The sequence below is a fragment of the Limulus polyphemus genome, unplaced genomic scaffold (genome assembly GCF_000517525.1).
Source record: "Limulus polyphemus unplaced genomic scaffold, Limulus_polyphemus-2.1.2 Scaffold1798, whole genome shotgun sequence".
In the NCBI taxonomy this organism is placed as follows: domain Eukaryota; kingdom Metazoa; phylum Arthropoda; class Merostomata; order Xiphosura; family Limulidae; genus Limulus; species Limulus polyphemus.
The window spans coordinates 196,484-222,941 of record NW_013667408.1 but is presented as its reverse complement, the minus strand read 5'-3'; the positions used below and the strand labels follow the sequence as shown (position 1 = coordinate 222,941).

At 31.3% G+C, this 26,458-nt stretch overlaps 2 protein-coding genes across 9 annotated transcripts in view; one reads left to right on the top strand and one right to left on the bottom strand.

Annotated features, from left to right (window-relative positions):
• LOC106464976 (putative methyltransferase NSUN6) overlaps positions 1–4,032 on the top strand; it is a 19,338-nt gene extending 15,306 nt beyond the window's left edge. The window contains exons 9-11 of one of the 2 annotated variants that reach the window (XM_013925155.2): positions 714–871; positions 1,712–1,837; positions 3,837–4,032. In XM_013925155.2, the coding sequence (XP_013780609.1) occupies positions 714–871; positions 1,712–1,837; positions 3,837–4,001 (449 nt within the window). In that variant the 3' untranslated portion in view covers positions 4,002–4,032. The remainder of the gene's footprint in view (positions 1–713; positions 872–1,711; positions 1,838–3,836) is intronic. The other variant, XM_022392796.1, reaches the window with a different exon arrangement.
• An 844-nt stretch (positions 4,033–4,876) lies between these two features.
• Positions 4,877–26,458, bottom strand: part of LOC106464974 (partitioning defective 3 homolog) — a 128,135-nt gene continuing 106,553 nt past the window's right edge. For 4 of the 7 annotated variants that reach the window (XM_022392788.1, XM_022392790.1, XM_022392793.1 and 1 more), the window contains 8 exons: positions 21,992–22,060; positions 20,330–20,620; positions 18,578–18,770; positions 16,994–17,110; positions 13,862–14,105; positions 12,034–12,102; positions 9,982–10,046; positions 4,877–7,230 (listed from right to left, as the gene is read on the bottom strand). In XM_022392788.1, the coding sequence (XP_022248496.1) occupies positions 6,756–7,230; positions 9,982–10,046; positions 12,034–12,102; positions 13,862–14,105; positions 16,994–17,110; positions 18,578–18,770; positions 20,330–20,620; positions 21,992–22,060 (1,523 nt within the window). In that variant the 3' untranslated portion in view covers positions 4,877–6,755. The remainder of the gene's footprint in view (positions 7,231–9,981; positions 10,047–12,033; positions 12,103–13,861; positions 14,106–16,993; positions 17,111–18,577; positions 18,771–20,329; positions 20,621–21,991; positions 22,061–26,458) is intronic. The other 3 variants (XM_022392794.1, XM_022392791.1, XM_022392792.1) reach the window with 2 other exon arrangements.

Here is a 26,458-nt window from a genome sequence, read left to right as displayed (position 1 = left end):
ATTAAATGACTTGGAGCTATATCATTTTGTGAAAAGCATGTAAACAGTTGTACTTATTAAGTTAGACCAGTAAGAGAGTTTCTGATATAAAAGTAATTTTTTTTCATGTTCTGAAATGTGATTTTTGTTGTTTTTTTTGGTATAACCATGACTGAACATTTGAAAATGATCATGTGCTTCCTCCTAACAAATTCATTAAAATATTGTACATAAAATATTATGTTTTGTATAAAAAATAAACCTTGTGGTGTTTTCTGTATCTTATTAAGAGTAAAAAACACCATGATTGTGATAAAAACTGAAGAAAATTAAACATTTTAAAACTGTTTTTAAATATTACTGATCAACAGATAGAATCTTTTTATTCCCAAAAAAGATTTGGTGTATAAATGTTATCACAGACTAACTTAATCAAAACTACAGTAGTTATTTTAAGTAAGTGTAATAAAGTAGATACAGTGAAATGATGGGAATAAAATGATCTTATCTGGTAATTGATTTATTAACAGTTGAAGTAGCATCACACTGTATAGTACTTCTTGATGCCTATACCTAGCTTTCTGTTAATATTAAATATTACAAATTAGTTGTGTGTGTGTGTATTTTCACAAAAGGTCTTTTCTATGGCTGTTAGAATGAGGAATAATGTTGTACTGATAAAGTTGTATAACATATTATTTGACTGTAACTAGTCTTATCCTATAACTGTACAGGAGGTGTTCCTAAGCTTCCTTTTCCACCAGAATTATTTGATTGTATTCTACTTGATGCACCTTGCAGCGCCCTTGGTCAACGTCCACAGTTCACAAATTCCATGAGTACAAAAGAGCTTTGTTCTTTTCCTTCTTTACAGAAAAAACTCTTTAAAACAGTAAGTCTTGGAGAGATATAGAGTTAAGATCATGTTTCAATAGTTACACATTTATGACTATAGTTTCTTGCTTAGGACCATATTAGTATAACTTGTCTTCTACAAGTTCTAGTAATTAAATTTTTACAAAGATATATTTGTTCGTAGTGCACTCAGTTCACCACCTTAGAATGAGATTTTTAAAACAGTCTTTAAACAAAAGAAAAGTTAATATTATTGTACATGGGTCAGTGTCACAACAATAACAAGTATTTCTTTTTTTCTTCATTACGGTTATTATTCCATGGTTTAACCAACTGGAATCAAGTAGCAGACATTACATTGTTAAAATAAGTGTATGATTTCAAACCACTAATACACAAGCAGACACATTAATCTCTGATTTTGAACCAGTAGTTGTATTCACTTATGACTTGATGCTAACACTTTTAATGTTTTTTAGTACAACAGTATAAAATAAAAGCCACACAATTAATGTCCATTAATTTTTTTATTTTTAAGAAAGTGTATTTATTAAAATAAAAATGAATGTAGAAGTAAATTATTGTGAATAGTTGTTTGAAGTATTGTAACTAAAATCAGTTCAGGCCATATTTTGTGTTATACGACTTAGGTTTGTAGGTGGTTAATTTTTGAAATTATTGTTTTCATTTGGATTTACATAATGTACTAGCTTATCAGATTGACAAAAAATCTTGGAAGTTCACCATTTAGATTAAAGACATTGCACGTGCCTATAATCTTTATAAGAGTGGATGGCTAAGGTTTTGTGTTCATAGTTACTGAAAGTATTTGTTTTATAAACGTCTAGTTTTTGATCACTTCTCTTCCCCAATGTAGGCTGTTTCTCTTTTAAAGAAAACTGGGAAACTTGTGTATAGTACCTGTACTCTCACTATTGCAGAGAATGAAAGATTGGTCAGTTGGGCACTGGACACATTTCCATCACTGGCATTAGAGAAACAGGTAAGAAGATATAAGTGTGATTAATGAAAATAAGTTTCTAATCATCATACAAACCTTGTAGCAGAAGAACTTCCTGGAAAAATTATAAGCAAACATTTGATTAAATTTTAATAGACCAGGTTTTCTTCAAAATGTCCCCACTGTTTGTCGTTAAGACAGTAAGTAGATCACTGAAGAGTGGAAACAGTGATATATATAGCATAGGTGTATTGTTGCCTATCCTTTTCTCTTGTAACTTAATGTTATTTAATAGTTGTTCAACAATACAAGCAAACAAAATGGACTGGAGGGTCTCAGGGTCAAGTCCCATTGCCACCAAACTTGCTTGCCCTGGCTTTGTTATTGGTAGAGATACTAAGGCTGTCTGTCACTAATGTTGAACTACTGACTAGAGTGAAGGCAACTGTCTAGTGGCACTCGCCAGCAATTTTTATTTTCCCCCCTCTTACACACCATAGTTTTAGGAACACTATACTAATTGAGGCTGTCATTTAACTGATAACCAAATACCACTAATCATACAGCTCTACTTATGCATTTGTATTCATAAAAAATAATAACTTGGAAAGTTTTTGGTAAATTTAAAATGAAATAAAAACCACTATATGACATAAGTGTACGTTATTCAGGTATGTAACACACCCATAACCACTGACCTAAAAGCCAGGTTTCACAGGATGTGCCACTCCCATCTTGTTGAAAGAAATCTTCCAATAAAGTGTTTTATACATTGTGAAAATAATATATATTTATGTTTGTACTTTTAATGAAGACTTTTGTGTATGGTTGTGGTATTTCATATTAATAGAATGTGCTAATTCAGTCATAGGCATTACTTGATTAAAAGGCTGCTTATCTGATATTCTCAGTAAACACTTGAACATATTTATTCTTTCTTCAACCATGAAGAATGAAGGCATACCTTCCAAAAAAAAACTGGATTATAAAAGTTACTTCTATGATTATTTTAGAAATTATGTACAGCTGTTTTATAAAGACCACTGCTAATCTCTAATCTCACATTGAGGCAAAGTCCACTATCAAAAACTACCATTAGATTCAAATTAGTAGCATGAGTGTATGGAAATAAAAAAGGAACTGCTTAAGTGATTTTTTAATATAAGCAAAACAGCAGGGAAACTAATAAAATAATTTAGTACCATCATGTATCATTTAAAAACCAGCAATGATCTTGTTAGCTTTAGAAGTTGGAAAGTTAGTTGTAATTTTTGATACCAACTTAAAAAATCCATTGTTTTTAAACTGTTTGAGCCAGAAATAAGCAACAAACTGGAAAAAGACCACAGTATTTGCAGCTTTGTTTTGTATGTTGATAAATTTTATCTATTGAGACAGGACTCAATTACGATTGAGGATAATAAAATTTAATAAATTCTGAATATGAATTATAATTTTATTTTGTATATGATTTGAGGGGCAATATCAGAATGAATTTTTTAATCATTAATATCATTTGCCCTATAAAAAACAAAAGATATGAAGCTGGATAGGGTTGAGGAAATAATAGAGTTGCAGGAAAATAGTATTTTTACACTTTTTGTGCTCAATAATCATTGGAACATCTTAAATACTTTCCAAGATTTATGTTTATACTTTTAACAAAGAATTCCATATCATACAAAATTAAAAAAAACATTCTTAACTTTTAATATGGAATGTGCTACATTCAGTTGAGATCATGTGCTAATTAAGTTGTAATATGACACAGTCAAGATAGCTGCTTATCTTATATTCCTAGAAAATAACTCGGAACGTTTATTCATTCTTCACTCATGAAGAAAGAAGATGTATCTTCCAAAAAAAAACAAACTTGGATTATTAAGCTTCTTGTATCGAGGTTTATCTTTTTTTTTTTATTCTACTCAATTTCATTCAAATTTTTGTTTGTTAAACTTTTGTATGCAAATGTATAATGTCTTTAGTGATCACAAACAGAAAGTTATAGTGGTATGTTTCTGAAATACTATATATCCTTTAGGAACCACATTTAGGATACCAAGGCTTGATAGGTGGAGGTCTTAGTGAGGAGCAAAGATTAAAGTTGCAGAGATTTGGCATCTCACCACAAGATGGATTTGAAAATTCTGTAGAGCGTGATACCATTGGGTTTTTTATTGCCAAGTTCTGTAAATGTGATGTATGATGAGAAATAAATATTTTGTAATTAAAGATTAGTTTAGGATGATAGTTGTTTCTTATCTTGTAAGTTATGTTGTCATATTATTAATCACAGAAATAAAAACATTTAATGTACTTATTTTAAATTGAACTAACATTAATCCTATTTATTTATACTAAATATTTTAATATGTAATGAAATATAAGGTAGAACTTTGGCTTTTTGAGATAACTTTAAAAATACAAAAATGTACAACATTGGCTTTCACTTACCTTAATGTTTACATTTGTATGTATTGAAATGAGATTAGGCCTAACATATTTCATGCTGATGACATGCTCCACTGAAGAGTTAAGACTTGATAATATATAGAGCAGAAAAGTTACTATGGAAGTCATCACCAAACTTTTAACATGGTGGAAAGGACTGTAGTGAGTGAACAGTTATCCAAGTGTTTAACTGAAACGGCTAAAGTTATTTTGTACTATAATCTCCAATACCTCCACCATGAAAACTTAGAAGTAGCTAGGATTGAGAATGAAATTTGATAATTGCAACTCTGATTACCAAATAGATTTCAGTGAGGATGAAGCCAGTGAATATACTCGGAGAGACACTAATACGTAAGAATTCAGTGACTTTTACAGAAGAACTGAACATTAATGCTATATAGAGTACTCCAAATTTATTGGGTTTATACTTGATATTTGGAGTAAATAACATTATTGTGACTTGAGCTGGCTGGCATATCACTGTGAATAACGGTGTCCTTTTATAATTTTATGTTAACCAAATTTAAATGCCTAGAAAAGATTGATACACATTGAATTTAAAAGTAAAATAATTCTATCCACCACTAAGTACTTTAATATGTATTCATGACTGATTGTTTCACTCAGTTCAACAAATTAAAATCCCTTTATTAATACTTTTTTTTCACTACTACATGCAAGTTCAATGACAATCCCTTACATGTCTTATTGAAAGAAATAATATTATGTACATATGATATAAGACAACTGCGAACATAGAAACAGTGGAATGTTATACAGGGGCAAACTAAAAATAAAAAAACTATAGTTACAAAACTTTCTGGGTCCTCCAAATACTGCTGGGGTTTATTTGTTAGCAGAACATAAGGTATAAAAAGTTCATGATCAAATAAAGGTTAAAAATTGTTAGTATAAACTTTTCTGGATCTTGTCACTGGCCAGACCAAATAAAATATTTTTCACTGACCACAGTTTTGGGTTTGATAATTTCTTAATGGCTACTAGTCAGCGATGGTTGTCACTGGCCACTAGTCAAGTATGTAGTTTATATACAGTTATACATATATTCACAACTGGTAGTGTGAAAAACAACAATTTATTCTTTTTTTTTAAATAAAACAGCTCACTCTACATATTTGATCAAAGTAAAAAAAAAAGTAAAAGTTTAGACTACTACAACTTTATTTTAAAACTTTGATCAAGTTTCCGTTTTGGGAGATAAAAGAAATCATAAAATGTAATTAGATTTATTTTTTTCAGGTTAATATAATGTTAAGTCACTTCCAATCCTTTGGCAGCAATGAAAAGACAAATAAAACACTACCTGTCAGCAGTTCTACACAACCAAGTAAACCTGTGATTAGGCCGATTCTTGTTATAATTAAGCATAAAGTAAAACTCTAAGATTTATTTAAGTTTTTTTAAAAAAGCTGTAAAGTTCTATGCATGAATCAATCAAAATAGTTTGCTTTAAAAAGAAAAAGAACATTTTGAACAGTATAAACTTTTTTTCTTTAATTAAACAACACAAATGTTTTATGATGAAACTGGAAAAGGTAAATGAAAACAGACTTGTCTTAAATAATGTTTGCAAAACAGAAAAGGTTAGTATTATATTTACAAGTTTTAGATTATAAGGTAGAATAATAGCTTAGTAAGTTACAAAATTTACTTAATACGTATAGAGCTTAAGAATGTCATTATTCCACCACATAATACTTGAATTGAGTATTATAGAACTTATATATACATATATATATATACATGTAAAACTGAAATTTCGAATTTTACACCAACAAATGAATTACTTATTTTAGGATCTTGCTATTTAAGACAAACCTTTAAAAATATTAATAGTATAAACATATGTTTTATCATTCACTAATGATATTTTTAGTTCCTGATGAAAATGCAACTACTATATACATTGCATGTACGATTTGAGCTCAAAGAAAAGTCAATATCACTATTTGTTTCAAAACATATACTGGAGCGTTTGTTTGAAACAAAGATGCTTCACACCAGTCATAACAAGAATACCAGACAAGAGATTCTTTGGCCACAGTTCACTAACACAATTCAACTTACTGTACACTATGTAACATATGAGTTGAGGTCATTATCATAAGTTCCTTTAAATGTATGAAACAAAAAAACCAAACTGGCATTATACTTTGTTTTCCTCGTGGAAAAAAAGAGAAGTTTAAGTTCACTACATCCTGTACAGTAAAAATTGAAAGACCAGTCCACCTTCGGTTATTGTGGATAGTAATTTCAGTACTTAATATGTCAAGAAGGTCCCCCAAATAAGCCTAAGAAGGCATATTTACAAACCATGCTAGAAGTTTTTCCATCCAAAAAAAAACAACTACCACTTACTTCTTTGCAAACTTTTGTTGATTACTTCAAATGAAATAATAAAATGAATTGTTTTTTTGTTCTGGAAATTCATGTACACTACTTACATACTCTCTCTTTGAGACAGTAATAAAGAGCCTTTCTAGAGTTACACTTTGGATCCAGGTCCTTCTCGTTTTGTCCTTGTAGGTAAGAATAATAAAGCACCACTTGACGGCTGACTTTGAACAGGCCGTAACTGTGTTAGATCATTGTAGCCATTAGCTTTGTGTGATGAGGGAGGTTCCACTGACTGAAAAGGATGGACTTGATGTTTTTTATAGTGTTGGTGGGGTGGATGAGGTTGGTTTGGAGGATGTCCTGTCATGTTAGAATGACGAGGTAATGAGTTGGTGTTTGGTTCAGTATTCTGTTGAAGACCACCTTGCATGCTTTCATACTCAAAAAAGTTTGATGTTGGTCTATCTCTCTGACCCAAGGGAGAAGACTTACCCATTTGTGGCTGACGAGGAAGGTTCTGTAGTTGATGTTGTCTGTATTCTTGCAGATGCTGTTGAATTTCTTTGAAGTTCATATAATGACTGTATTTGCTTGGGTCAGCAAAGCCTACTCTACTTCCTGGCCTAGGAATATAGACAGAGATTGAAACTAACCTATAGGCACATTTTTTCTATTTAGATTAATCTGGCTTTATGTATAGCTAGTCCATTCAACAACAATATATGTATGTATCTAAGTGAAGATTTCACCACACTCAACAAGAGGTATCAGTAGTGTCATTCATCTGGCTTAAAATAAGTAACAAAAAAAAAGATAAATAATGAAATATGAGGTTTTAACTTGATGTTACTAAAACCACTTGTAGGTAAGAATGATAAAGAACCACTTGATGGCTAACTTTGAACAGAGATCATTGTAGCCATTAGGTACGTGGGATGAGGGAGGTTCCACCGACTGGAAAGGGTGGACTTGATGTTTTTTTTATGGTGTTAGTGTACACTATTTGCTTGGATCAGCCCACTCTACCTTCCTGGCTTAGGAATATAGACAGAAACTGAAATTAATCTACAGCAATTCTACTTTGATGAACGTGTGTGCATGTATAATATTGTATAATGACATTTTTATTCAATTTCAGTTAGTTTTAACTTACAGATTACTAGTTAAAATGCAGAAAAAAAAATTTCTAAATTTATTGTTTCACAGAAAACTGCAAATTGCTGCTCAGTTGTTATTTAAAAAAATAGATTCTGCTTTTTACCAAACACAATTCTTTTGTTTAAGCGGAATACACATAATTACCGTTGATAACGTATTATTGTTTCAGTCTTTCTAAACATTACACTCAGCATAATTCATCTACATGATTTTTCATGTTTAATGTAAAGTTTCCTAATAATAAGCTGTACTCTTACAATGTTATATTCCAAAATATTCTTTATAATTATTTATCAGCTAATTTGTTCATATGTTCCTGCTTATACCAGTGGTTCCAAACAACTGGTCTACTGGAACAACCAGTGAAAAAAAAGCATTATTATGTCATGGATAATACTTATATATTTCATAAAATTTTGAATTTGTAAATATGTTAGAAACAAGTAAAAAAATGCTGTTTCCTTCTGGAAAAAGCTAAATTAGAAAACACTAACTATAGGCGTATATGCTTTTAACAACATTTCAAAATTATTCCGCTAGCCCATGAAGTTGAAAAAGCTGAGAACCATTGTCTTATGTGACACCTGGGTTTAACCCTCTCACCACGGGCATCCTTTACTGTGTATGTCACGAGGTTTTCAGTGAGTTACATTCAATATTTAATTGATCTACTTTTTGTTTATGTTATATCAATTAGTATAGCATAAAATCATAGCTAATATCCATATTTTAATAGTATATAATATCTTAATTTTATAAGGCAATATAAAAAAAATCTGAATTTGCCCTAGTGTGAAAAATGTGACATTTTTTCTCTAGGCATCCCCTCTTATCTAATTTGTTCACCACCCCTCCAATAAGTATGAAATTTAACGTAAATTACTCACTATAATATTGTCATTGCTCAAGCAAAGCATAATTTTCATAGCCTTTGATCTTGTTTGGTTGCAGCCATCAAACAGATAATCAGACCCCTCTTGCCACACCCACCTGTCACATTCTCTCTTTCAGGATTTGTCAATAGTTCTCTCATGTTTAATACTATATTATTTAGAACCAATAGAAATCCAAGATTTTCATTTATGACATGACATATTATATTACATTGTTTTCTGTACAGGGAATTATCAACTTCTCTTTCAGTACAAGCTTCGTTCCCATGGGAAACATATTTATCAGCTTGGATGAATTTGTAACGGCTCTCGCCGCATTGTTAGAAAGCCAGAAAGGTTGTGATAGTTATGGGATATTGTCTGCTTTTGCATGTTATTATTTTATATTCTTTGGTGCATTATTTAATTAAATAAAAATTATAGGTTTAAGTGTTATTGACAGCAAAAAAAGAAGGCCCAGGTAAGTACTTTATTTCTTGTTTTTGATGTGTATTCTTTATTTATTATTATAAAAGTAACTACAATGTAAAAATAGGAATCTCTTTAGGTTAGTTAAGGTTAGACTAGAAAAAATAAATAATAATAATATAATGAAAAAAGTTTTACAAGGCACATACACGAGCAGCTGAGAATAGCTTGTGGGTAACGTAGTTTACGTATTCCCCCAAGTGATTTACAACTTATAATGGCACAAATAGTAATAAAACAATAAAATTTAAGTATGAATAGATGTATACTGTTAGAATTTTAAAGCTACTTAGAATAAACAAATGTAGTTTCATGTTACAATTTGAAATCATTCTAGAAAGAAAAAAAAGGGGTAATTTAGATTTATTTTGATTTTTTTTTTGGTGGTTATGAGTTAGGTCAAATTGACCAATCCTATATGGAGTTAAGAGTAGAGAAAATAACAGATAAAATATAAAGTTTTACTGAAAAAAAAAACGTTTGAAATGTACGTAGGAGGTTTTACACATACTATATTAAAAGTTAGTAGTATTGAAACTATAACAAGTACAAAATGGTCACGTGATCAATCAGTTTGACTGAGCCTGTGTTGAGAAAGCTAATAACTAAATCAGAGGCTCCATCCCTAATATCTGATTACTAACTAGAGGGAGGGTAACTAGTTAGCAATGTTGACTGTCAATTTTGTATTGCCCATAGCTAAAAGTGCAGAGCATGTTTAATGGCATATTAACCAATAAGCCATCCTTGGCCCCATTGTGCATAAAAGCTTTTTAGAACCAAAACTTGGACTTGATGCTTGTGTCTCTAATAGAATGGAATTAAAATAGACTTCCATTAATAAATCCTTCCTACCTTTCCATTTCCTTGTAGATGTCAAAACTGTGGGACCGATTATGTAGAACCTCAGTTTCTCGTCTCTGTTGAGAAAAAATTATCACTTTATAAATGTTTTAAACTTTTAATATACAATGAATGACCTGGATGTTCCAAATTTCTTACTGCTGACAAGTAATTTATTTTTTAGTTACCCAGCTGAAGAATATTACATTAGTATATTTAACCCTTTCTGTTCTAAGTTGATCAGAAAGTTCAATTTATAAATATATATATATATTTATATATATCAGTTTCACTTTGATTGATATTCATTAAGATATTTATTTTGCCAATTGTAGTAGTCATCACTTCTAGCTATAAACTGTTAAAAATTAAATCAATTTATTGGTGACCTAACCTGTTAGTATGGCATCAGGACAGGCTATGTAACAATTTCTTGAACAAATTTGTATCTAATAAACATTGTTTCCTTGCAACAAATAATAAGTTATTTTACTTATCTACATTGTTTAAATACATTAAACGTAACTATGATGTTCAATAAATAAGGATTTGAGTTATCTGAATATTTTGCCTTCACCTACCAGAATCTCTAAACCTGACTAAGCTTACACAATTTCTTTATCATAGGATAAAATTTTCATAGCTCTAAATCATATAATTCAACATGAAAATATTTTCAGAAATGAAAATGATGTCTAAAGGAACCATATAACAAAATTCACAGGTCTGTGGTATTTCCCTAAGCCTTCTAAACTCCCCAATAAATTATTTGGTTTTTCTTTGCAGGAGTTAGATCTTGTCATGTTCCTGCAAATCAACAAATTATTTCTCACACCACTTATAGTTTATAATTTGCTGTATACAATAGTGTTAGTTTTGCCTGTAGCCATTTTGAAAGCTGAGTTTCACTACCAGTTGTTCAATCATGTCCTGTGAGGTCATAAAAGCAAAACAATGTACTAATAAAATCAGAGAAAGACAAGGAAAATCACATTAGAAACAAACATTGATGATTATATTCTCAAGGGACAATACTTTCTTAACAAATATAAACCTTTGCTTGGGGATGGACAGAAAAATAAAAAATAATAAGTGCATTGGTTACATGCGAGACACCTAAGAGTTGAAAATAAATGCATATTTTAGCATTTTTCTTGCACATTACATTAAATAAATGCTACAAAATAACAATTCTAAAATATTTTCGAGTAAATAATTGTTAAAACTGAACTATTAAATTTACTTAAATTTTTAAATCTGACATTCAGGTGTGCACTCAACACCTGAAAGATGTTCACAGACCTGGGAAGGGTTAATATCATTCCAATATTTGTAATTAATTTTATCTTTTCATAAACAAATTCTAATAAGCTGCTTATTTCGTTTCTTTGACTTACATCATAAAGTTCAATTTTTATAGAATTTAAACAAAACAAATACTCAGAAAAGAACGTATCCCATTAGTCTCTTGGAAAATGTTGAAGAGAAATAACCTCGTTTCCTTGAGTCTTTTCATATCTTACACAATGAAATATAGAAACTTGACAATCTCATTATGGTACTAATACCAGATCTAATGAACTATATTAGGAAAAGTTATATTCATGTCTTATGTGACACAGTTGCAAAGGTTACGTCTTCAGTACACGCACAAAGGATACACGATCTTCAAACTGTTGTTATTAATCACAAATCTGCGTGTAACAACCCCAGGTTATTTGAATATATGATGCAAAAACTTTCATTACCTAACTTTTAAATCCATTAAAGATTTGATAATGCACAACAAAACTTGATATGGAAAATAATGAATAAATTCAGCTTTTGTGTAGAGCATTTACAAGTAATAACTAGTTTTTGGGGTACTGCTGTAAAATGATGTTTGGTCTAAAACGTGCCCTAAGAATATTCAGAGTCAATACAAAAACACTAAATTCTTAGGTCTATTCACTGTATCATTATTTTCACAGATGGAATTCATGAAGTACACTAGAACATTATTGTTAATTTATTAAAAATAGAAAAGATTAGCAGAGACTTCCAGAAGTATTTGATATACTGTACCTTTATAGGCAAAGGACGTCTGGGGGAGTAGAAACTAGGGTTGGGCAGAGGAGGTAACATTCGCTTCAGCTGAAAGCAGACCAGTGAAAGTCAAAGATGAAGAAAAAAGATGTGTAGAAGCCCAACAATAATAGAATAACCATAACCATATTAGATGAAAAGATTATTGCCCAAAATACTATCACCGACAGAAAGCATAATGTTATAACACAATCATGAAATTCACACTCAAGCAGTATTTTTTTTCCTTGCTAAGATACAGCATTATTTACACTAAAACAAGTGGCATGTATTAATCATACAGAGAAGAGAGCATTACTTACACTAAAACAAGTGACATGTATTAATCACACAGAGAAGTAAGCATTACCTATTCTAACACAGGTGTCAAATACAAGAAAATCCTAGAGAATTATTACCTATTATTCTAAAACAGTTTGCATGCATCTGAAAAACCTCAAAAGTAGGCATTACCTGCACTGAAATAAATTAAATATGTTGAATAATCCTACAGAGAAGTATTTCTATAGCAAAACAAATGGTGAGTATTACAAACCCACAGAGATGTAAAACAGAATTATTGAGATGCTTGTGAAGATACTCAAACATGTTGTGTAAAATCCAGAAAAAACAATCTTTGTAAAGAACTGGAGTAAACAATTTTAAAACTTTCATCTTGAGGCTAAAAGAAAGTGGATAGCAGAAAATTAAGGTCCATATTTGTCAGGCCTCAACAAATATTTTCAGATCTAGGAGCCAGGTGTGGCTAACCTAACCTCACTACTATTTGCACCTGAAAATGGGGGATACGTATATTTATTTATTTATTTTCACAGCATGGTAACGATCACATGATATCAACAACCATTTGATAGTATTGCCTGAACTAACTGCCTTTGGTCCCATCTGAGTATAAACACGCTCACTGATTGGTTTAAGTGAGAGAAAGAAGAAAAACAAAATGGCACAAAATTAGTAACATGTTGTGCAACCATAGCACTTCATTCCTGCCATGATGAATATTTTAGACGCCATGGCAACCTGGCACCCAGGATTTGTCGAGGCCTGCCTTAAGGTACTAAAAACAAAATAAAAGTACTTTTTTTATGCATTAGCAATTTTTAAAAATTAAATGTATAATTTTCCCTGCAACTATCCAGTTTTTAGAGGACAAATGCAAGAAACATCTTTTAACATCATGACAGTGGTTTGGATAATAAACATCTGCTTTGTTGCTTCAATGAACTTCCAAACATCTGCATAAATATTAAAGTTATTTTTTAAAAGGACATAAGATCATGCAAACTAGTAAGGTTACACCATTTACCCAATGTTTGCAATATTTTATTCTATCATTTGAACTAGCTTAAATTATCAAACACAAAACCAATTTATATATCAAGTAAACTATTTCTCAATAATGAAAATATGAGAAACATAGTAAAACCAAAAAAATTTATTTTAAATACGTACATTTTGGAAGTTAAGTGTTAGTATTAAAAAAGTACCTTATTAGTGGTTATTGGTTCAAGTTCTTACCATAATATTAAATATAATTTCTTTTACCCTCTGATGGTTGATTAGGAGAAATTATATGTGCGACTTATAAAAAGGGACCAGTAATTTTCAAAGTCATTTCTTTTTAAATCTCTAACAACTTTCTCATTCTACCTTCTACAACTTCAGTCCTTATAATGCATGTTTTAACTATGTAGATCACAGAAGCTTCAAACTGGTACCTTTGAGGATCATTTTGTGCCGAATTGCAGCTTTGCAAATAATAAAAATTATTAACTGTACACATTATACCAATATAAAACAGACATACCGGTTGACGATCAATGGCCTCTGTAATCTCTTTTTCATAAACCTCTTCTTGTTCATCTTTAGGGTAATGGCCTTGCCGCTCCTGATGTCTTCGTTGGTGTTGAGCTCTGAGTTGATGCATTCTTTCTTGTCTAGTCTGAGTTGGAAGATGACTTATTGAGGTAAAACCTTCCTTATTATATGTCTGTTCCTGCTGCTGCTCTTGTCTCTGCTTTTCTACTAGCTTTCTGTATTGTTCTTGTATCCTTAAAACGAAATTAACTCAGTGTTAATGTATACTTTGCAACCTTTACTTCCATTGTTGTAGAAACTCTCAGTAGTTTGTATCAAAAACAAAAACTATTTCTCAATAATGAAAATATGAGAAACATAGTAAAACCAAAAAAATTTCTTTCAAATACGTACATTTTGGAATTGTTTTAAATTCCATCATCAGCATTAAAACCTTGAAATGTTAGTTCAGAACATTCTAACTACAAAACAACAAAGTATTAAGTGATTTATTTGTTTATTTTCTTGTTTGTTAAAAATGTAGTGGTTTATACTCATATTTCAGCCTTTCTTTATGTTTTTTTTTAATTATTCCAGATGTGTCTGCAGGACATTTTATTGCACATTCTGTTATATTGTTACCATTTAAATCTGTTTTACAAACTTTTGGTTACATCAAAAAACTTCTTCTTTAGTAGCTGATGTTATTTTCTGTAGTCAGAACATAGGGAGCTTTGAGGAATTAATGCCACAATAATTCCAAAATGTCCACAATTAAAGATTTTTTCTGGTATTACTATGTTTCTCATATGTATTACAAAACTATGTTTTTTACTTGACAAGACAGTTGTACATATAAAACTATAACTGATAAAATCACAAACTGTAGGACTATTTTGGAAGTACTTCCTGAAGCTAGGCTTCTCACTAGTTAATAAGCTATATAAGAAATTATTTACTCCATTCTTTGTTAAGACTTAGCAGCACTCTACATGCTATCTTGAAAACAAGTACTTATGTTGTGTTGTAAGCTTAACAGCACTCATTTGGTGTTATTTTGAAAACAAGTACTCATGCTATTTTTGTAAACTTAGCAGCACTCTGGTACACACAAGGTAAGAAGCACAGATCCTCTTTTATTCCTATTCAGTTGGTCTTATAAACATTTTAAGAACCTGAAACTAAACAGTAAATTATTGTGTTAGCACTTAATAGCATATAAAAATTTTTCTTTTACTACAAAAACCTACAAGTCCCTGGGTGCTATTCATTTGAATACTGAAATTTGTTTTGTTTTTCCATAATAACTCACAACAAGCAAGGTGTGGAATCAGATGTATTGGTTCATAATTGTTGAAAATTTTTATGACAGAGAAAAAAGGGCACTTTTGGGGCATAAGGGCAGGGGCTTGAACCCACCAAGCTAACCCCGTGTATATCTCACTGCAAGTACCTACGTTATGTTTATAGACCAAGAAATAAACTTTGTAACTTGGCTTTGTCCAGGTTTCAGGATTTGGGCTTATTTACTTAACTTAATATTTTAAGCTCCCCTCCACTCTCTTATAGAAGACTCTAAACTTAATCTTTACCAGTCCAGTATCTTGTTTTTGGTAAGGGCATAAGATAGTAATATTTTTCAAAAATTCTGTCTGACCTCCTTTTTTCAATTCACCTCAAAATAAAGCTATAACAGCAATAGTGAGATTTAGAACTTTCTTTTGATATAAATATTGTTAACACTTGTTTTTGGAAAAATAATGAAAAAAAAATCAAAACCGCTAATGCTAATTTCAATTTTGTGCTCCTCAATTCTAACTTTTGTTTGGGAAGTAGAAATATCTACATTTTCTTCCTCTACATAGAAAAAATAAATTTAAATAAATTCTGAAAGGAGAACAGTTGCAAGTTTTATAAATGCTATCTATTGATATTGTTTTTAATGCTATACAAGATGTTTTATTGCAAAATTTCTTTCAGCCCAGAGGACTAGTGAATTAAAACAAGTAGAACTTGTCCAGTAGCACGAAAGGTCATACATACAGACAAACCATCCTATTGTTTTTTTGGACATCTAGGTGGAACTTGAAATATACTAAATAATACACAAGTTTAATAATGGTTTTATGTAATTTACAATATCAAGTTTAATTAATTCACTATGCATTTTAGTTATCTATAGTATTAGATAGATTTAACATATAACATAAAATTCCTTAAATAGTAATAACTACATTGACGAAATGTGATAGGCATGGTACATGAAGCTTTACGTGTGACAATTCTCCTTCGATGCTTAGTACTTTGTTATACACCAATCTTGTCAGATGCTTTTGGTATAAGAGCTGAAAACACAGCTAACAGTGATGATACCCAACTGAAGACCTAACATAGAGTAGTTATATAGGCTTTTTTTGTAGTTTGCCTGACACTCATAATTGAGACTAATTATTATTTATTGTGATTTTTATTGAAGATTTTTAGCAACTCTTTTTGTACATAATCTATAGAAAGATTACTTATTCATGTAATGAATACGATAATATAAAATCAAAAGAGAAGTACTGATGAATCCGAGACACAAAATTTGTGTATTCTGTAGAATGCGCACACAAAACCTGGCTTTCAGGTCAACATTTACATATGTACTGTGTAATTGCACAGTATGTAGCTATGTCATGTAGTAGGTTTTATTTCATTATAAATTGTAAATGTGCTAAAAAAATATAAAGTTCAAAAACATTGAATGGTTCTCATGCTTTTTGTTTGAAGTGTGTGTGTTTCAGCTAAGGTGACATTTCTTAATTATTCATTTTATTTGAATTAATTTGAAATAAGTATTCAGGTTTACTTTTTCTGAACGTGACAAGTTAATTACATCTATATCCCAATGATAAGACTCCATTTAACTGACAAAAAATAGAGACATTTTTTAAGGTAAAGTGTCAACGTGTAAACATCTCATGGCATGGAGATAAAATTTGCTGTTTTTCTTCTTACAGAAAGTTAAATTTTGATTGTATATTTAGGTGAAAATTTTTTCCTACTCTTTATTAATTTCTTCTAGTTTATATTTCTAACTTTGCTATTGCTACAACTACAAGTTATAAAATCTTATAAAAATAGTCTTTTTGTGCACTACCTTTCTTGTTCTTCCTGAGCAGCTCGCCGTGCACGAGAACGTTCTTCTTCTTTTTCGGTTTCTTCCTTGGATGACTTCCCTGCTTGATCATGGGTTAATTTCTTATTTTTTCCAAATCTAGTAGATATGAAAAGTTTTGATTATAATAACACAAATAAGCATACAAGCCACTAAATATGCATATTAAAATCAAAAGAAAAAATGTGCAAATATCTAACAGAGAAATTCCTGAACAAGAAACTTATAAATTCACTGTTGAACAAAAATTCTAATAACATACAGTCACAGAGCCACTCTAAAGAAATATGAATTTCTCGACTAGCTAAACAAATCTGACCCAATTTTTTCATTTTTAATGTCCTTAAGGTACAGTATCAAGTGACTTTGAGCATTAAAACAAGACTGAAAAGAATTTTAAACATTTTCCACACTTCTTAGAAAAAAAATACAAAACAATTTTCAAATACTATTTAGTGACTTTTTCATCATTTTTATTGTTTAAATCCCTTTAATTATACACATTTTTAATATCCACTTGAAAATCACCCTCTACTCACTGACAGTCTGATTTAGATACTGCACCACACTGTAAAAATATCATTATGAAAATATTACTTCAGAATAATTTTTACTGTTACTTGTCAAAGGTAAAAATCCTATAATGTAAGTTTCAACACATGATTTTGATACCATGCAAAACTTCTCAAACATACTGTACTTTGTCAAAAAGTAAAATGATCTTATGAAATAAATATAAACATTTTAAGGGTATTTTGGAAATCAACAGACATCACGAATATAATAATACATACACATACATAAGTGTAAGAAGCCAAGTTTGTGTACACCCAAAATTGGAATTGAATTAAACTTATCAGAAGCACTTGCTGAACTAAAGCAAAACTCAAGGAGGGGAGGGGGGTTAAGAGCATGCTCTCTTGGAATATTTTCGTAAATATAGTGGCAATTTGGGCCTATTTTGATATAGTTGGGAGCAATGATATGATGGAAATCAAGAAAAATCATTTTGAAATGAATGTAAAAATAAGCAGCTCAATGATCAACTTACACGACCTTCTAATTTTTCTGTAAATCTTAATCTCTTGTCTTTTAACTTCCAGCTACTAAATGTATTTTATATATACTTCATCTGTTTATAGTGGTTCATTATTTTGGAACAAAATCTCAGTTAAAGATTGAGAAATCGTACACCTATTGATATATATGATGAATCAATGTGGTTGGGTGCAGGCCTACCAAGAAGGCAGAGAGGCCACAGGTATTTCCTTTGGGCCCATAAGAACAGCAAAAAAGAAACTGTATGCAGAATGTAATAAATCAGTACAAAACATTTAAGCAAACATTAACTATGTCTTCAATTACTCATGCATGTACGTGGCATCATTCCAAAAACTATTTGAGGGTCATATACTAATTCTTTCCGAAGGGCTGTAATGGTTTTCAGCAACCTTGGTTGGGTGCTGCCCTGCCCACTATTCCATCACCTATGATATATAACTACATAAAAGAAAATCAAACAAAACGAAGGTCACATCTAAGCTGTAAAACAAGCAAATCACTTACTTAAAAACTGAGCCTAATCCTTTTAACAGTCCTTTCTTCTTTCCTACTTTGCCAGTTTTTCTATGTCCATTTACAGTTTCTTCAGCAGCAGGGTCACTGCTAACAGATGGTGTATCACGAGAACTACTAATACCTGATCCTCGTCCATGAACCCCTGGTCCTGCAGAGCTGCTACTCTCAGTCTCTTCATCCACTACAGAATTTATAACCACACGAGTAAATGAGATTGTTTATAAATCCCAAGTTATCCTACCTGTATAATATAGCATACTCAAGATGTAATTAAACACAAACACAGGAATGCTTAAGTAGAGATTTCATTCACGATCTGAAGCTTGATAGATATAAATCTAATTTTAAAAATCATTCTATCACTTATAAAGTACTGTGTTGGATATACAAGACTGTTCAGTGTAAGTGTTATTATTTAGTTTATTTTGTAACTTAATATTTAACGATTGTTCAGTTTTTAAGACAGGAGTGTTGAAGATGGATTGTTTTAAAAGTGTTAGTTGTGACAAATTTCGCTACTTAACTCTGTAATAGTCATACGTTGTGTTTGCAATTACATTGTTGTCTAGGTTTTACTAATATTGTTGACTTCACATTACTCAAATCTTTGGTATTTTTCTCATTACCTTAAGTGAGTATTGTTACCTTACAGCACTACTCATGTAGTTTAGAGAAAGTTTGAAACCTCAGTTGGGCAATGTATAAATATAAGCTACCAAGCGAGCACAAGTCAAGCAAAGTAAAGTGCAGTTCAGTCAGAAAATTAGTTTGCAAAAGAAAACATGAAGTTAGCCAGTGTGGTAGTGATTAGCCTTAATGGGCAATATTTCAAAGTGAGTTTCACAGTTTAATAGATTTAAGAAAAATAAGTTGTCTTGTCAAAGGGTGTTCTAAAATAATTGAACCCGTATGTGAGGAGACAATTATTTGAAATTCAGGATACAACTGTGGTAACCAACAGGGTAGCATAACTGAATTATTCACTGATACTATTGTGATAAGAGTAGAAAAAAAATAGTTCATCTTGTCAGTTGGAATCTAAAGTAATTGAATCAACCTAAGTGGACTGTTGACAAGAAAAAGAGAATTATTTAGAGTTTGAGATACAATTGTGATATCCATAGTGTAAAGAATTTCTGTATGTAGTTTGACTTGTTTTGAATATATTATTTTAAAACAAGTGGAGTGTGTGTGCTGTCATTTTATTGTCAAATTTATCGCCAACAAGTCACAGACACCAGCTGTAGAAGAATCTTTAGCCAACATGTACATAAAACCTTGACATACTGTAAATTACTTGACATGAACAATATCAGAAATAAAAAAGGTTTTGTTTGATTTTATGAAAGAATCTGATAAGTTGATTTCTTAACTCCTTTAAAGCCTTACTTTAAGCATTCAGGCCTTAGTAAACTAATCCATAGTAATCCTTACTTCTAGGATACAGCACTGTACAAATCTCCTGTAAGTAATTTCATGATAAAGTTTTCATATAATGAATACAATACTAATGAACAAAATCACACTCATAAGAACTGGGAATATAGTTTAATATGGTACTATCTCCTTAAACAAATTCCCAATGTCAGAAAACCATACTTCAATACACACAACCACGGATGTTTTATTTTTCTACAGTCAAAGCACATTGCTTAGAACTCTTGCAAAAGTGTTGTTTTCAAGGATCTTCCATAACACATTTCTAAACAACAACTTAATGTTTCATCATAAATATCTTACAAGTTTCCATGGTTTCAGTAACAGGTCCTTCATATGAACGGTCCACTGCAGCTCTGAAACTTTCATTGCATCCACGTCCTCTTGCTGCTCTGCCTGTGGGTCGACGAGAACCCCGTGCTTGACTCTTGTCTTCCTTTTGTAGCTCTTGCACCATAGTCTGGAGACTTTCAAGGCTACTCGACTTTTTCATCCCAAGTGATGGGCCCACTTGCACTTGTGATCCTCTGCTGTTGATGCTGTCTCCACCAGATGGTACCATGTGATAAGGACAGCCTGGAGATTGGCAACTCCCTATAGTAACGAAAATGTTTTAACTACTGTATTATCAAATTTAGCAATTACATATTCTTTTCCCAGTAACATATATTTACCAGATAACTGTTAAACTTTTATACCCCTCTAAAAAACGAAAAGAAAGAAGACCGTTTAAAAGTACACAAGACTTTCAAGTATTTGGGTTTCGTTATTTTCTACACAACTAGAATATACATAAATAATGTGTAAATGTACAAGTCTTTGGAAAATATATTATTCAAAGTTATCGGACACTAACTAAGATCTGACAAAACATGCAAAACATTCATTGCCATTTCTTTGCCAGAACAGAATTACATGCTTTCCTATGACATTTTTAAGAACATTTAAACCACATGCACTACAATTTGTAGGTACTTGAATAGTGTTAATGAAGAGAAAAATTTTAGGAAAGAACATGCAATAATGTGTTAAATTTGATATGGCATTGTCCCGTACATGTAGCTGCTTCAAGAAGATATGTAGAAGTCATGTGTCCAATTGTAATTTCAACATTCATTTATGTACTTGGAATTAAAATCAAAACCTTTCATTTATTCACATACTACTGATTAAATAATTGAGAAATAAAATATCAAGTAAATTAAAAAACATCAAAATACATATGTACATAATCATTTTTTTCCTCTGAATACTTATAGAATACTGAAGAATCCCTGATAACATTAAGGTATTAAAAATATAAGAAAATCATAATTATATTAAACCTAATATTCTGACCACAAAAGTTAGAGTAGTAAAATAGGTAAGGCAATCTGTCATTTAAAAACAGCTACAGTAGTCTTTCAGTCAGTTACAGCTAGAGCAGTCTTCCAGTCAGTTACAGCTAGAGCAGTCTTCCAGTCAGTTACAGCTAGAGCAGTCTTCCAGTCAGTTACAGCTAGAGCAGTCTTCCAGTCAGTTACAGCTAGAGCAGTCTTTCAGTCAGTTACAGCTAGAGAAGTCTTCCAGTCAGTTACAGCTAGAGCAGTCTTCCAGTCAGTTACAGCTAGAGCAATCTTCCAGTCAGTCACAGCTAGAGCAATCTTCCAGTCAGTTACCTAAAGCAGTCTTTCAGTCCATTACAGCTAAAGCAATATTTCAGTCTGTTACAGCTAAGGCAGTCTTTCAGTCCATTACAGCTAAAGCAATATTTCAGTCTGTTACAGCTAAGGCAGTCTTTCATTCAGTTACAGTAAGAGAAGTCTTTCAGGTACAGCTAATAAAGCACAATGCTATACATTTGATTTTATTATTTTGCATCAGAAAACAATAAGATGTGTGAATCTAAATAGTGCAGTGCATCCTGACAAAAAACCCAAGTGAAATGTGCTAGGAGAAAGAACATTATTTGTAACCACTACCTACAGCAACATGTTGGGTAGAAGAGCAAAGGGTTCCTATAAAGCTTTCCCACTTCCTTGAATACTCTAAATGCTGCAGAAAAAAACATGACTCAGAGAAAATTACAACACCAAATACACACACACACACACACACACACACAATCTGACCAAATTTTTAACAATATGTCTTCATACTTTTACATACAATAAGATGTCTTAGCAATGAACTACTGCATTCATTGTTTCTTGTATTTGCCACAGGCTTCTAGGTTGGATGACATTTTAGTCAGTTTCCACTTCAACAGATCCTGAGAAACAGTTTTACTTGACTGATCATGAAGTTCTACAAGCTACATCACTTACACTCAGTTGATGAATGGTTTCTTGTTAATAAATATAGTTTTTTTTTGCTTAGTTTTACTTTTAGCTTCCTTTTGGATAGAAATTATGGTACACAAGGCTCTTTGTACAACTTATGGACTGAGTTTTATGAGATGCGTGTCCTTTATCAACTGCAGATTCTGGTTCCCTGCAACACATGTAACTGTCAGACTCAATAAATTCATAACAGATACTTTTAGGACTTTTAATATGAACAAAGGTAACTAGTTTTAATAAGTAAAAACAAATATTGGTTTCAATATTATACTGTAATTAAGAGCCACAAATGAATATATATTTTTTTTATTCAATAGCATAGTGACTCATATAAGAACAGACTGTTTCACATCCGTTTGATGATAAGTTTGTAATACAGAGGTAGTATCTATAATATGTGTGTGCGTGTGATCACCATAGCTCCAAGAGGAAAGAACATAGAAACCTAAAATTTTGCACCCCCTACTAAGTGGACCCTGAGGGTGTGCACCTGGGTATTATTACTTATCCATGTGTGTGAGCACATGCACACCCCATAGTATACCCTGTAGTATATCAGTTAGATTAACAACTTTTAATATATAGAAAAGCCAGTGCGTTTTGGTAAGAGTACATTCCAGCAATGGCTTTTATGTCATATTGCTTAGCAAAAAAAAAAATATAACTTAATATTGTTGTTAGTCTATTTACTGAAATAATAAAAAGAAATGTATAAACAACAAAACTAGAAAAATATTTGTTGATTTCTTAATTTAGTTTCCGCTGATTAAAGAGGTTTGTTTTTTATTAAAAACTTTGGTGATATAACAGAAAAAGCTTAATTCAGAAATAATTTAAGTTTGATATTTTTACTTCCATGATAAATTATATGCACTTGGCTCTAGGTTATCTCACACTATGTCTTTACTTTAGGCTTATTTATTAATTCCTTTAAATCATACCAACATTTACTACACTTACAAGGTTTCACAGCCCCCTTGCACCCCCGTCACTAAAATCATAATGGTCAAATCATAATATATGCCAAAATTGAAACAGAAAGACTACGATTCATTTGCATAAAACAAAAGAAGCTCCAAATTGTAGACTATGTCCACCTGTGGGATGCTAAAATAGGTTCAAAATACACACTGACAAAGTCATCTAGAATATATCAACCTAATAACCCAAGCAAAGCTGGATACATTTGCTAGTGTTATACTAAAATGATTTTGAAGCCCAGCCACTTCTATCTGATAACTTTGCATCTTAACAACAGCACCTCAATGTAGTTTCCATTTCAAATGGCTCCTTTGTAAGGCTGTCATGTCCAAAGCACACCACTTCCCCATTTGCTTTTCATAATGCATCTATTGCATGAGGATGACTGTTTCTCCAGTGTCCATTTCACAGATGTATACATAGACACTGTGTCCAGCAACTTATAGCAGTCTTTTTGTGTAGTGATATGAATACGAATTTCATTCTCCAGTCATTTGAGGTATGTGACAATTAAGCAGGTATGTTGTGAAACCAATCTGTTGCAAATAACCTGTGTTTCTGTTCCAGATGGAGATCTTTCTTGATTATGTTGTGTACTGTTCTCTGAGACACATAGATGGATCTTGCTGCTGAGCTTTGTGTTTGTGGATTTTCACTTGTTACAAGACACAGCACTGACTTAAAAAAGCTGGGGTATGACTTATTGTAGGTCTCTTTCTTAATGGTCCTTCTTCCCAAGTTGATCCACATCCCTTTGTTGTCCAATGCTATTAAGCACAAGTGATATTTTTATGATCTCAGTGTATGAATATTTTGTGTCAGAAAGAGCTCTTACATACCTTCACAAAAGCAGTTAATTTTCAGTGGTATCACACTACCTAAAAAATGCCAAACAATGTCAAAATATAATTCTGATACATTCCATTCCACTGTTACTTTAATATAATGTACTCAACTATCTGTAAAAGTTCATACACAGGAGGTAGTAACACAATATGCTTGGAGATCTCACACAATCAAACTTGGGACTAATACATGTCAGTTATTCTACCAGTTTTCAATGTATGTTTGTTTCAGACTAGCTTGCATGCCATATGATATCAACACAACATTGAAAACACATCATGAGAGAGAATATTTCACACATCATGTGACAGAATGTTTCATCAGCATGAGAAAAATGTTTCATAAAGCATTAGGCAGGATGTCCCACACAGTATGAGACTAATAGTGGACAAAGATGAGATTCAAAAGGTTCACTGAATCCCTAGAGAATTTATTGTATCATATGATTTTAAAAATAAGGTCTAAAATCAGTAAAAAACCCTGTAAAAACAGTGTGTTGTGCACTTTAAAAAGCCTACAAAAATTTTAGGTTAGTTACTTCAGATATATGTTTCCTTTATTACAAGTTTTAGTAAAACATTGTAATTGGTTGAGGGTGAAAATACTTGTCTATTCTAGATATAGTGTATCTGATTTTGTGAATATCATGGAGGGATGAAGGTTTCACTCTGTGTGCCAAGAGGACAGCGTGGGGGAGGGGAGTTTGTGTACTGTATTCCATGATCAAATAATAAAAATTTTAGATCATAAATTAATTAAAAACTATTGCTTCATATTGCCTTCTATGGACACTATTTGTGTGTAAAATGAGTTGGCAGCTGCTTAAAACAAATCTGTTGATACCACCTCCCTGAATAAAATCCTAGATCTGCAACATGAGACAGAATATTTCAGGAAGCATAAGACAAAACTTTTTAGACAGGACAAGACAAAATGTTTTATACAATATGACGTGGAATATTCAATAACATGTCAATAAGTATTTAATATTGCACAGCACAGAATTTTTAATATAACACAGCACAAAATGTTTAATAGCGCAACACTGATTATTTAATATAGCACAGCACAGAATGTTTCATTTAATAACATGACACTGATTACTTAATGTAGTATGGCAAAGAATATTTAATATAGTGTAAGACAGAATACTTCACACAGAAACATACAGTATGACACAATGATTCCAACAAAACGAGATGCAATCTGTGATACAGAATAAGAAAGAACATTTCATAAAACAGCACAAACAAATGTGATGAAGAGAAAATGAGGTTCAGCTATAAAGATTAATTTAAAATGGATGACTCTTTGGAAGTAGGAACGTTATCCTTTATCTATTAAGGTCAGAGTCATAACTATTTTGCTAAGAAAAGTGATAGAAATAAATACAAGTGACAATATTTTGAAATGTTTTGAATAAGAAAAAATAACTTACACATCCAAGACCACATCAAACAATTACATATTTGATGTATAAAATTAGTTAAAAGGTTGCCCTTTGGTTTGTTGGGTGAATTCTTCCCAAAGCGACTCAAGGGTTATCTGAGCATAGCCATCCCTAATTTTGAACTGATAGTCTAAAATAAATGCAGCTTTTCAACAATACCCACAGCTAATTCTTGGGTTGCTCTTGTCAGATTAAAAATACCCATAGTTCCAAAATGTGGAGTGGGATTTTGATTTCATGTTTTACTGTAATGGGGTAAAAAGTCATGAAACCTCAAATCTACAGTCTGACACACTAACCACTGGCTCATGCTCAGTCCAGGTTATTCCTTTCTTTGAGAAATTTTGCAAAACATAATATATATTTGTAAATTTTTTTAAGTTGTTATCAAGTGTTTATTAAAACATTATAGTTTTATCAAGACACATTATCTCTGTTAGATAATACTAGTCAGTTATGAATGGTTATTATTATTAGCTAGTGGCCATTATTTAAAATGATGGATAGTACCAAGTTTTTTTTTTAATAGGAATTACAACAGAAAATTGGTTATAGCAACAAGAAAATACACAGTCATCAAAACACTATATACAGCAGAAAATAACATTAACCCTTTCTATATGGGTCACGGGTGAAAGGCCATGTCATCTCATTTGTTGACTTGTATTCAAAATTTTATTGAACTACTATTTCATGAATTTATCTCAACAAGTTTGGCATCAAACTGTAGATTATTATACAAATTTTAGTACTATATATTATTCAATTTCTTAATTTAAAAGCAAATATTAAAAAAACACAGATAAACATTGATTTTTATGTGTCATGAGGTAT